Below are 13,865 nucleotides of genomic sequence, written 5' to 3' on the forward strand. Positions count from 1 at the left end.
CCATTTGTAATTTGGCTCTACATCATTTTTCCAGTTAAATACTACAGCCTAAATGATGAAAGGTTCATACAGTTGAACATGGATCATGTATTACAACCAGAGACCTCAGCAAAAACAGAAGAGGTAAGAAAATTGCAGGACAATTTTTGCTGCATGGGAGCCCTTCTTAGAGACTTAGATTACTATTAAGTGTGGAGATGGTTTGCCATGTTCCCACTGAAATGTCTTATCAGACTCCTGAACCTGCTGATTCAAGAGCTGACCACATGGAGTTAGACACCGGTGAAGTCAGGACATTTGAAGGTACTAAAATTAATAAGTACTCAAATAGGTTTTTAACATTTTGAATATTAACAATTTCATTTTCAAAAAAAAAAAAAAAATGAGCATGAGATTGTGCCCCACAGGCCATCGGCGAAAGTGCACTGGGCCGGCACATGGTGTTTTCAATCACTTGCTTGGTTAGACAAACCTATTAAGGATCTCTTTATAGATATCATGATTGGTTCAAACTATTCCCTATCTCCCACCCCCTTGTATTTTTCTAAGAGATGATTGACCAAGCATTAAATAGCTGATGAAACACGAAAATATCATACCATGCAAATTCATGACTCCTACAAATGTTTTTATATATATATATATATATAGCAGGCATGATTATTGGCTTATATAAATACCAAATTTACCTAGTATTGGTATTATATTAGCTGTAATATAATAATACCTTCAAATATCTTCCTCTTTAGAAAACCCTGTCACTTCAGGACAATCATCACCATTAACCACCAACACAGAGACTGAGGTAAGAGGATCTGAGAACAATAATGTAAATCACAAATAAATCCAATTTCTGAGAAATTTACATTTACATCATTTCAAGATGGAGAACCAGTGTGCGACACATGCAAGACCAGAGAGAGCAAAAGAACCTTCAAGTGATGCACAGGAAACCATAGCAGGTACATTGACTGTGTCTGGTAACCTATCTGTTTTATTATTTACAATTAGATCACACTTATATAAATATTTTTATTGGATAAATCAAGTGACTGATTAGTTGTCCTAATGACTAATTGCTTTGTGACTAATTAATAAATTAATTAATTTAATGACTAATTGCAATTAATTGCAATGTGCAATTTCAAATTTCAAGAAAGTGGCAGTAAGTAAAAAAAGAAACCAAAGAGGAGATTTGAAAAAAAAATGTAAAACTAGCACTTGACCTTATTTGCTTATATGTGGCATTCTGACCGGTTTACCTAACAGTTAGAACTGGGCTTCTGCATACAAGGGAAATTTAGTTCAAATTCAAGTGAATACTATAGCTCTAGCTTTCTTCATTGTTTGAAAAAGCACAGCTCAGAAAAGGAAAGCAACAATCTGTTACAGTACAGAGTTCTTGGTAACATTAATATAGTCATCACCCAGGAAGTTACCTTCACAATGAGATTCAAAATCAGTGAAAAGTATTTAAGTCAGAAGCAAAAAGGTTCCTGAGATGAGGAATGTAATACAAGACAAACAACAAATAAATAATATAAACAAATTAATGAAAAATCTTCAGTTTTTTTTTATTTGCTTTCAGAACAAAGCAAAAACTGTAATGATATTAGAGGGCACAGACAAAGCACTGATGGTTGTGCCTTAATGTTTTTTGGGGGTTACTGAACAGCTTTAATGAAGATTTTATGACATTAGCAAATGTACTGGATTTCCTTTTTGACTATACAGCAAGCAAAACATCACCAAACAACGACTCTCAGGAACAAAGTGTAAGTGTTTCATCGTATTAATTATGTGAAACTGAAAACTCAAATACACACACCAAAATGAAATTCATGAATAAAATATTTGTATAAATAAACAAAATGGGAGTACACTCTCTAACTATTAAAGAGTTTACTGCCACTATAGAAAATAACCTGAAAACAATGTATATGCTAAAGTCCAAAACATTATGCATGGATTTAACAAAATTCAAAATTATGCTATCAAATCTGACAATTTTCGACACTTGAAAGGCACTTAAAGTACAGTTGTGTAGCAATGAACATTTTCACACAGAAAATGCCCATCAAAGTCTACCCAATAAGACTGGCCGTGAAGACCCATCATGCTGCAAATGAAAAATACACAGGAATTACACAAAGCATATTCAGCAAAATGACCACACGTACGCTACATTTCTGAAACATGGTGCAAATTCAAAAAACCAGCCACAACACAACAGAAGTGTTTTCGGAGGACATGCAGAGGCAATGCATTTCTGTGAAACCAGCTGTAGCAGAATAGCTGATGAAAAATAATTATATTTGTGATTACTATGGTTATATTGTTAAATTGGTTAGGCTGATACAGAATGAACTGACCTATTCATGCTCTGCATTCTTGCATATTTACTGTTTCTAGGTTGAACAGAATGCATCGTTAAAGAACACTGATAAAAATCCCATTTAACAGATAAAGTGAACAAGTTCAGTGTTAGGTTCGTGTTCATATGCGCTTTATAATTATGTGGGGGGGGGGGGGGGGGGGGGGGGGGGGGGGTTTGACTGAGCTTTTTTGCTTTTGACCAAAGATGGAAATACTTTGGTGTGAATGTCTAATGCATGAAAAAACTGCATCTGAAAATAAGAAATAACTAGGAAACTAATTCAATTGATAAATAAAATAAATAAATCTAGATTAAAATAGTTTTCAATGTAAGTAATTAAAAACCCATCTTACCATTTTATCCCACAGGATCTTAGCATGGTCATTCTCCACCACCTTCAGGGGTGTATCCCACTTTGACCTTGGAACTTCCAGTCTATAATCAGCATATCTTTTTCTGTATACTATGCCAGCCACTTGGTTATGGTGTTCTGTGTACGCTCTGCCTGCTAGCATCTTCCATCCTGCTGTTATATGCTGGATTGTCTCAGGGGCATTGTTGCACAGCCTACATCTGGAATGCTGCCTGGGGTGGTAGGTCCAAGCCTCTGTTGATCTTGTATTCAGAGCTTGTTCCTGTGCAGCCATGATTAGTTCCTCCATGCTATCTTTCACCCCTGCCTTTTCCTGCCATTTGTAGGATTTCTCCATATCAGCCACTTCCACTATTTTCCAGTGACATTTACCATGCAGATGTTTATCCGCCCATGACGGCCCCTGCTCCTTGTCATTCCCATCCTCCTCAGGTTTATGTTGTTTAAGGTGCTCACTAATCACTTAATCATTTGAGAATGAGTGACAGTCCGTAGCCTCTTACTGTAGTGTTTAGGTTGGAGAAAACTTGTGGAGGGATCTTGGACCTCTCTTCCATGCAGAACATTTTGAATTGGGTTCAAATCTGGGGGGTCATTGCAAAACCTTGATTTTGTGTTGCTTTATCAATTTTGATGTGCTCTTTGGATCATTGCTTTATTTGAAGACCTAAGCATTGCCAGTTTCAACCTTCTGGCAGATGCAGCCAAATTTTCAGCAAAAATGTTTTGGTATTGGATGGAATTCAATACATTGCTGACCTGGACCACTGGCAGCAAAACAGCCCTAAAGCACTGAAAGAGCTCCCACCACCTTTTATCCTTGAGTATGAGGTTCTTTGTACTCGATCCCTTTTTTTCACCAAACACGGCAATGGTGTGCATGGCCAAAAAACCTTAATTTTTGTCTCATGTGAGCACAACACATGAGTCCAGTTGTAAATGCTGGATGGGATCAAGACACTGGGATTTGTGTCTTGGTCTCAGGCTTTTTTCATGGACCGTATACAAAAAGCTCCTGGTCATGAAGGTAGTGTCTTATTGTTAATTTTGAAATGGTGAAACCCCAAGATACAACTAAAATTTGCAGTTTTAAAACGGTGATCTGTTAGCACCACTGTATGTGGTGGCAGTATGCAAATATGTTCCCTTCCTGACAAATTATCAAATGTTCCATACTTTTTAAATTTCATTACTGTGGCCCTGATTGTGCTAACTAGTAACTTCAACTGCTGACCCATTTTTTAGATTCCAAAATGCATACAGCTTCTTTTCCCATTTGACCTGGGAGCGCCTGGGTTTTACGCATGTCGATATTGTTGGGGAACATTATTTATTGCTATTGCTTGTGGAGTCTAGGAACTTTACTGTTGTCTGTGACCATATATTTATATCCCAGTAAAACATGAAACGATCTTGTACAGCCATCTACATACATTCATACAAGCATATATATATATATATATATATATATATATATATATATATATATATATATATATATATATATATATATATATATATATATATATATATATATAATATGATCCTTTAAAGATTTATAGATAATCAGTAACATCTCAAAAGATTATCTGTAACATTGTCATGAATGAATCAGTCTAGAGTTTGGCTACAAACACAATCAGGTTTACTCACAAGTGGAACAGTTGAAGAGTCAGACACCAGTGATAGGTGATCAGATCAGTCAGACATCAGTGATCAGTCAGACTTTAAACCAACTCAACTAGCCTCAACCTCAAATGAAAAACTAATCCTAACCATCACCTTGGGTCTAATCCTGACCCTAACCCTAGCGAGGACCCACTTAAAATCCAGTTAGAGAATGTTGTCAACAGCATGTCTGTAATAGCTTGTTGAGGATGCTAAGGTTGTATGTACTATACATGTTACATGTTCAGTGATGTTAACATGTTAACATCTATAGATATGAATTTGGACGCACCAAATAATATGAATAACAACTGCATTCATCAGATTCTAAACAAATCTTATTAAACAGTTAAAAAGTCTCTTGATTAATCTGCTGAATATATTCAAATGCTTCATTACTGCTACATCATGGATATTAGAGCACGTTGAGTGTTTATTTAATCTAAAAATGACCACCTTAAAATCCTAAAGATGTGAAAAATTAGGTTAGTCGTTATGATGGGTAATCATGATGAATGTATATAAATGTTTTGAGTTGTCTCTGTACCATTTTGATACCTACTGAAACCTTTGGACCTGATCCATGGTTCTCTTCCTTACATAGGTACTCTACCTGGATTAAATGATACTGAAAAGTTTGATCGTCCAGATGATGTACCTCAGAATCGAGATGATGAATATGTGGTAAGGCTCAGTTTAACACGTTCTTGTGCGTAGTCTGTACCTATACTCAGTGGCACTTTCCTAAAAACATCTTAAATATTAAAAGGATTTCTTGTAAGTTGGGTACAAGACTTTCTTGTATGTTGGGTTAGAAACATATGAAACAAAGAAAGCATGGTTTAGGACCAAATCCAGACTCAAAATACAGATTTCAAACTTTCATTATGCCTTCTGCAAATCACCCTTCACAACAAAATCATAACAAAAAAGGGTGGTTTTCTTGTTTGCAAATATACACTGTTGATGGTAACACTGGTGGATTTGCTATGTCCTAACTCCACCAACATCAGCCACAGCACATAAGCCACAGAGAGAGCCTAGAGCATGCCTCATTAATTCATAAGTGTAATGTATTGTTTAATGTATAAAATGTATAACGGTGATTGGATGCAAGTCCTTAGAAGAGCAACTTTTACTTTACTTTTACCAGCTCTTCAGAAGGTTGCTGGTTCAAGTCCCACCACTGCCAGGTTGCCACTTTTGGACCCCTGAGCAAGACCCTTAAACCTCAATTGCTCAAAGTTGTGTTCAGTCAAAATTGTAAGCCACTTTGTATGAAAGCATCAGCTAAATACCGTAAATGTAAATATACTGAGAGCAAACCTAGAAACATGGTCAAAGGTACAGCTCTGGATTGAAAAGCAGGCAGATTTAGAAAGGAAAACAAAATTGGAATACAATACATATGTAAGAGACAAAACATGAAAACTAAACAGGATTACAAAAAGAACCAAACATTGAATAGGTGAATAAAACAGGCAGTACCTAGAACTCAAAAGCATAACATGGAGAAAAGGGGCATAGTGCATAAACTCAAGTGTAATGACCAGCAACAAGACAGGGAATACACAGGGTTTAAATACACAAACTAACAAGGGCTAATGAGACACAGATGAGACCAGTAAGGGGCACAGAAAACAAAACAAAGGGCTAAACACAAACAGAACTAAAAAAAAAAGAACAAATGACTAGGTATCACCACGGGAACCATGACACAAGTGGAGGGGAAATCATGACAATAAGTTACATGTAATCAAATCTTGTGAACTTTGGAGCCTGTTATGTGTAGTGACACAACACTTGTATGTTGCCACATAAGTTCTGTTTGAATTAAATAGGCTCTGTAGGGGTTTCTGTTGGTCTATTGTAACAGATTGATGTGAGGCAGTATGCAAGTGCTAAAATGAACATTTTTTGGGGGGAAAATAATCCATAATTAAGATATCCATAAAAGCTCATGTAGCTCTTATGTAGCTAAGAAACAGAGAAACATATCCTGAAACATAAAAGCAAAACATAGAGTTAGAAACCCCAAAACAGACATAATTACAACAATGATTCATGAAGAACACAGGAGGGCAAAAGTTATACATGTACATCTAGATTAGGGGCAGAGCCTGAGCTGGACCTTTCCCAGGAGCAATTTAAACATTCAAATATCAAATAGAGATGCAGACTTCAGAATTAGTAGGAGAGAATAGCTGGTCCCATCCTTTATTACAGGTTAATATTAACAAGCATTATTGAGGCACCCTCTGGAGAATGTCTAACACCCAAACAAAGTACCCACATTTTTAAACTTTGGTCAGAAATAATTATGTATTCACCCCACCTTCTTTTACATACTAGTGCTTGCATTCACCACCATTACATCCAAACCATACATTATTCAATATATGCAAACTGATATTCAATACCCACAACAGCTGGAACCTGTTACCACCACATTCCAAGAGAAGACTTCTCTATACCTTGTCCTAAAGAAGATTGTTTTTCTATACGGCCCTGAGCCTGGTGAAGAGGTCATATATCTTACCCTAAGAGCCACCAAAGCCTACCCAGGATCCTTTGCAGAAGACTGCACACAAATAATTCTGAAAGGACACAATCTCTATACTCCCTTATGTTTTTTGTTATTAATATGTCTAATGCTTGGTTAGGTCGCTTTTTCCTGTTAACACACGTTTCATTATCTCACAACCCTGCATTGTGTCTGCCCACTCCTAAAGTAGGATACTTTGTAAGTGGTTCTTTGATTAAAGTTATACAAAGCTTGACAACCAACAGGCATGCTCTAAAATAGTGCTGGCACTGGTGCAAATACATAGCGCGCTTGCCTGGACTCTCATTGTCAAAGTGGGGGGGATCCTGCGAGGGTCCCGTGAGGAGCTCTTTTCTTCAAAGGGAGGATAAGGCTGGAGACAAATTCAACTGAAATGAAAAAGTCACCAAGTGGTACATGAAACGAAATGCAATGAACGTCAAGACTATTAAGCTACTACAGTGTAGCGGTATTTGTTTAAAATGTATGCATTATTGATAAATGGGCACAACTCTAGATATAGGGAAATTATGATTAATTATTAATGATTCATTAATGAAAATGAATACTGTATGAGTCTCTTTCTGAAATTAGATTTCGAAATGTGTGCAGTGACCTAATATCATTGGTCAAAATATACTAAAAAGCTGATATTTATCTGTAAAGTGTCCTTGAGTTCAAGAAAGGTGCTCTATAAATATAACTACTAATAAGTCTTGGATAGTTTTCTGGAAATTATTTTCATAATATTGGATTTACCTGAGAAAGTTCAAACAGAGTCTAGAAATAAAAACAAGTAATAAAACATCAACAATATAAAGAAAACAGTTATGTACTTTCATAATACAGGCTACTTAAAGACAGAAACTAAAGTAGCTGTATTATTTTCCACCAGAGCACATTGTAGCGGTTTTAACACTTTAATAAATTGTCAATCACAGTTGTTATGGTTAAATTGGGGCACCACCCTGAGTAACCCAGAGGGAAAATGTATAGTTTTATCTAATTTATTAATGATTAATAATTCAGTCTTAACTCGTGAAAGTCACCAGTTAGATAATGTGATTATTTCTCATCTACCAAAAATTAGAACATCGCTCCTTACTCAAAGACATAAAAACTAAAGTAAGTAGAGAAGAACATGAGAACAGGAGAACATGCATAAAAATCATTGATGAAGATTCTACTAATGACCAGAGATATGGAGTCTTCCAAAATTGCTACAACAAACTGTAACGCATGTGGCCTGAGTGCCGAAGGGCGAGGGGCAGGACGCACAGGCTCCAGCGACATGGACGAACATTTAACATATAAACACAATAAACACAATGGCACTCACACGTATTACAAAAAAGGAACATAAAACGGTTAACATTAAACAAACACGATAAACAGGAATACATTTACATTAACACGTTACATCAACAATGACCAACAATCCTGCACACTATGACGAGGGTTTAAATACACAGACAGGACGAGGTACAGGTGTGTGCAGGCGTGGCCACAAATGTGGATCCTCCCACTGCACGTTGCGGGCCAAACCACATGACTCGCGGGAGGCGAGCACTAGATAACAAACTAGATTTGTGGTGACTAACAAGAGAAGAAAAAAATGGAAAGGAAAAAAAACTATTTAAGTTAATTAACTGTATAAGTTATTCATCTGCAATGATTATGAATGATCAACCCGGCAATCTCTTTATCAAACTACAACCAACAAAGGGAAACTTATTAACCAAGCCAGATTTGTGGCGAGAGAGCATGACTATGTATATCAGGAAGGCTTAGAAGAGAGGAGAAACTGTTGTGAAACAGCCTGAGATAGGATATCTGTATCCACATATGAGAGGGTTAACTGATCTAGTTTGATGTATAAACAGTAGATATACTACTCATGCCAACTGTTAATGTAAAAAGCAAAATGACTGTTCTTACATGTCATTTGGCTCAACCATGCAAACTGCCTGGATGGCACCAAGAGAGAGTGTCTGTTTTCCATTGAAACCATCTGGATGGCACTGAGAGAGCATGTCTGCCTTCCATCAAAACTGCTTGGATGGCACTGAGAGAGACTATCCATTAAAAAAAAAAAAAAGTCTGGATGGCACTGAGAGAGCGTGTCACAGCATTGCTTTCTTGACAGTGCACGAGCAGTGTAGGCCAATGACTGGCCAGGATTCTCAGTCCATGGGATTGGCTCTTCAGAGCTGGCTCAGTTAGATACATAGACCTTCATGGACAGGCCTTTCTGAACAGGAGTTGTGGATTCCTTGCTGTCCGCACAATGTAATGTCAGTCTTAATCAACAAAACCAGGTGAGTTTGGTTGATATATACGCTGTGAAGAGTGAATTCTGACAAACAAAACAAACAGAGAAAGTAAACAAACAAAGTAAAAGGGTGAAAGTGCTGAAGAGAGGGTGAGCGGTCATTCTCTACTACAATAATCATTGTGTTGCAGACTTAACACAGGACTAAATGCAATTTTTTTACTAACATTTTCTTTTTCAATTTATCATTATTTTATTTTTTTTCAGCTGGTGCCTGAATATTTGCCAAGAGAAGACAACACTGAAACTCAACTGCGTACAGGTATCAAATCAGTACAAACTACTAAAACTGTCAGTGGTGATTGTGTAAGCTTGTGACTATATTATTATTCAGATTCTGGAGAGGTATACTCTCTCCCACCACTCAGTTGATTGACATGAGCCCGGCTGGCTTGATCCGGGCACTACTGTGCAATGTTAAAACTTTTTTGCTTATAATTCCTTTGGGTAAAGTCTTTACATGTTTGGATTTGGGGTGGGAAAAGAGTATAGAATTTCTCCAAGTTATAGACTCAATTCTTTTTTATTAATCCATGGATTCAAATAAATTTATTTTTGTCATGATTAATTTTTTTTATAATCAAGCACCACAAAACCTAAATGGTAGGTAGAGTTACAGTACAGTTACAGTTAGGAGCTTGATAAGAACATATGTAGTTTTATAGCTGCCACTGGGGTGTGTACTAATATTTCTACAAATGAAAACAAATATACTTTATAATTTTTATTTTTCAGTAGGCCTACAAAACAACATTTTACAATGTGCCCCCATGTTAATTGGCTATAGCTCCATGAAGAGTCTACTAACTATTTTTAAAAATTGGTAAATTCCTCCAAAATATCATTTTGAAGAGATTTGCATTATTTGGTAACAATCTGCATCAAGGAAGACTACTCAAACTACTCAGACTACAGGGTTAGAGATAGAAATCTAATCAAAACAAAGAGTACGTGGTGTTAATTTCCAATCTTGATACCAAAGGGGGAATCTATGACATATATTTTTATCTATTCACACTGCCTAACTAACATCAAGGTTAGCTGGGTGCTCTAATGGTTTCAGTGTAGGTATCTTGTGAAACCTTGTTTTTCACAACAAAATACTGTATAATTGCATGAAAGAAGGAGACAATACCATTTCTTCTCCAATAAAGGCTTTTATTCAATAGTATAGTCTCTAAAAAGACTCACACAGAGAACCAGCAGAAACTGTAACTGAACTTATACCATGTTATACCATGTATGACTATGTATGTGACAAATAAACCAAACTTGAACTTAATGTGGAAAAATGAGAACCAAAATTCAGGCACTCACAAATAGAGTAATACATTTCTGAAATGCTAGTTAAATAAAACAAATATTAAATAACTCAACTAGATGATATATAACTCAACTAAATGTAGCTCTACAAAAGATATTTATTGGCTAAATGAGGTTTTAGCTGTCTGTCTACTTAGCAAATGCTATTTATTAGATTAAGCTTCTTTCAATCAGTGAGGTAATGCAATCTTTTGTTTGTAAGGTGATACATGCATCTTGTGTTGGCAAAGGCACAACAAACAGCGCAATGCAAATTTGTACTGTTTAAAGCATTTTTCATTGTTACACATATCCAAACAGAATTGTATATACTTACAAGGGGTGGAGCTAGACTCTTAGTACAGAGGGAGCAGAGCATTCTCAACGGGCCCTGCTGCTAAGTTTGTCATTTTAAAATTCACAATTATAAAATATCTGATATATTCTATTCTACTCAAATATAAAATAGACACAGTGGTCTACATCACTACAAGACCTGATCAAATCCAAGTAGACAGTCTACAGTGCCACAGATGGTGTGGTAAACATGGACTTCAAACAACAATATAACATTCTGACTAATTTCTTCATAGCCAAAATTGAAATGAATAAAGACTAATTATGGGTGTTTCAGTCTCCAATTGTTGTCTCTACTCAACCTGCTGTAGTTTAGTGTACTGTAGTCCACGTGTTCCTCCATCTAGAAAAAATAAACTGAACAGGTTATCTAGTTTGTTAGCTAATGAATTTTATATATCACGGACCCTTTTTAAAACTACATCAGTAACATTGATCCATTCCATCATCACTGTTTATGACTGTCAAAGTTACTTTATTAGAAACATGCATGTATTAGAAATACTTTATAGGCATACAGTTAAGGTGATAGTTATCAATCCTCATCCCTTCAACAGTGGTCAGTTTCTCACCACAGGACTACACTTAGTTGGATATTTCAGGATGGCAGAACACTCTGTCCGGTAGATATTAATCCAACTGATTAACATGTGAAAGCAATTTTCTTTCTCATGTGTAATACATTCATATCAGCTCAGCATTTACAACCATACCTCTACTAAGTCACTGTAGTCTTTAGAGTGGTCTCCCACCCTAATGATGTTCACTGAACAGTGGTCCTTGGTCAGATACTGACCAATAATGAACAGGATAGAGGGTGGCTGGAAGATTGTGTATGCCAACCAGTACACATATTAAATGCAACTAGAAGATAGATGCACCTTAAAAAGTTGCCAGTGAATGTGAATAAGGTAGGTGTTTCTTAAAATGTGGTTACAAATGTTTATATTTCTTATTTGTAATATTTATTTATAATATTTATTTTATTTAGGAACAGACGATCAACAAGATCATTACAGGTATGAAAAATTATCTTTACATCTGGGTAAAATGGAATTTAAAAAAATTCCTTATCCTCAGAAATTTTTCCTTTTGGGGGGCTTTCTGGAATAGACAACTTATGAGTCTGCCAATTTTACCAAAAGTTGACACTATTATCTCTGCTGATCTGTATACTATGGATTAGAGTTGCACCAATTGATTAGCCAGTGACCAATGATCAGCCATATTTACACTAGCACACCACATGTAGCACATTAGCACATAGGCTTAATAAAATTTTCTCTGAATGTTGTCCAATAACCAACCTGATATGTTTAATTTCTCCTTCTAAAATGTATTATAATAAACGTTTCCACACAGCACAAGCCTCAGATCATCACAATTTAAGATGGAAAGACATTTTAAAACTGTAATTTGGTGGTGATCATTTCAAATATGGGCCCTAGCCTATTACATTGTGAATGTTTTAATTATAAAATATTTAATGTAATTAATAGGATTTGGGCTTCACTAAATTGGATCATTAATTGACACAAAAGTAGTGATTCACAAAATTAGTTACATAATGTATTTTGGCATTTTGTGCATGAAATGTTACATCTGGTGCCTCATACAGATGTGTTCTTGGTCTTCTAACATTGAGATTTGTGGCGCAAAAGTGTGTGTTTTGTGTTCTGAACACCAGCATTCTAAGTATGTGTTTGTTTTGTGTTCTGAGCACCAGCATTCTAAGTATGTATTGCCAAGTCTCGGATTCCATGATTGTTGATGTGCATTTTCATTTGTGTTGCTTAGTTCAGTCACAGGGACTTTAATGTTAGGTTATGTTAAAGTAAAGAAACATGAACAGATGAATATCAGAATATATTCTTATAAATTAATTTACCAAAACAACTTGTGCACTGAATTTAAAATGTTACATGAATGACAAAGTCTCAGCTATAACAAAGATTTTTGTTTAACAGTGGAATTGAACCTGAAACAATTTGTGTGAGATTTTATGCTGTTCTGCGAAATGGTGTCTGTTCTGACAAGGAAGTCTTGCATCTTGTTACCTCCAATGGACAGAAATATCCATTGAAATTTAAAAGGTAAGCTCATAAATCAAGTTTTAAAGAAAAGAACGGGGTTCTAGTGGGTTATACACCCAATTTACCTGATTTCAAGTGAAGACTTTAAAGTTCTCCCCTTTCTGACAACCAGGATATTTTACAGATGTTCACTGTTTATATCACCCCTTTTCGATATAAGTAGGCGATGTCACTCAAACAGTAAAATGTAAATGTAATGGACAGTTACTTTATCCATAACAAACAACTCTGTTGAGAGGAGTAATGTAAGTCAGACAGATGATACAAAATAATAAAATAGAACATGATCAAATTAACATAATAAATGGAATGTCTAACAAAAATAAATGTAGTACCATCATAGATAATAAAAGCACTCTGCTCTAGAGTACACTCACACAACTGAGTAAATATCTACAAATGGCATGACCCACACAAGAAGACAAAGTATATTTGTTTGAAATATTGCTACAAATCTATAAAATGATGAATATTTTTTACTATTTACAGAAGGAATGGAACACATTTATTTTTTATGAAAATAATGTATCGCACTTTCATTGCATACTGTAGCAGCATACCATAACATCTGTCTAAAATGTGTCTCGGAGCATCTTAGGTACGTTTATACCTGCATTTTCATGTGGATAATATCTATCCAGATATAATCCTGATACTCGAGATACAAGAAATGACCAGGTGTAAATGGGGTCTCAGAGATGCACTGTAATTCCATCATTCAGACCACATTTTGAGGTGGTCTGAGAGGCCTCAGGTCTACACTACCTCTTTACTGTGAAGGCTAATGTGTCCTGATGCATTCTCGACAGCAATGAAGT

General features: G+C 35.8%; 1 protein-coding gene across 4 annotated transcripts in view; it reads left to right on the top strand.

Annotated features, from left to right (window-relative positions):
• The window catches only part of LOC113589895 (E3 ubiquitin-protein ligase rnf213-alpha-like), a 73,366-nt gene continuing 59,501 nt past the window's right edge, over positions 1 to 13,865 (top strand). For all 4 annotated transcript variants that reach the window (XM_035526126.1, XM_035526129.1, XM_035526127.1 and 1 more), the window contains exons 1-8: positions 1 to 123; positions 234 to 303; positions 750 to 805; positions 884 to 962; positions 5,023 to 5,102; positions 9,503 to 9,557; positions 11,946 to 11,973; positions 12,922 to 13,047. In XM_035526126.1, the coding sequence (XP_035382019.1) occupies positions 79 to 123; positions 234 to 303; positions 750 to 805; positions 884 to 962; positions 5,023 to 5,102; positions 9,503 to 9,557; positions 11,946 to 11,973; positions 12,922 to 13,047 (539 nt within the window). In that variant the 5' untranslated portion in view covers positions 1 to 78. The remainder of the gene's footprint in view (positions 124 to 233; positions 304 to 749; positions 806 to 883; positions 963 to 5,022; positions 5,103 to 9,502; positions 9,558 to 11,945; positions 11,974 to 12,921; positions 13,048 to 13,865) is intronic.

Source organism: Electrophorus electricus, chromosome 5 (genome assembly GCF_013358815.1).
Source record: "Electrophorus electricus isolate fEleEle1 chromosome 5, fEleEle1.pri, whole genome shotgun sequence".
Classification (NCBI taxonomy): domain Eukaryota; kingdom Metazoa; phylum Chordata; class Actinopteri; order Gymnotiformes; family Gymnotidae; genus Electrophorus; species Electrophorus electricus.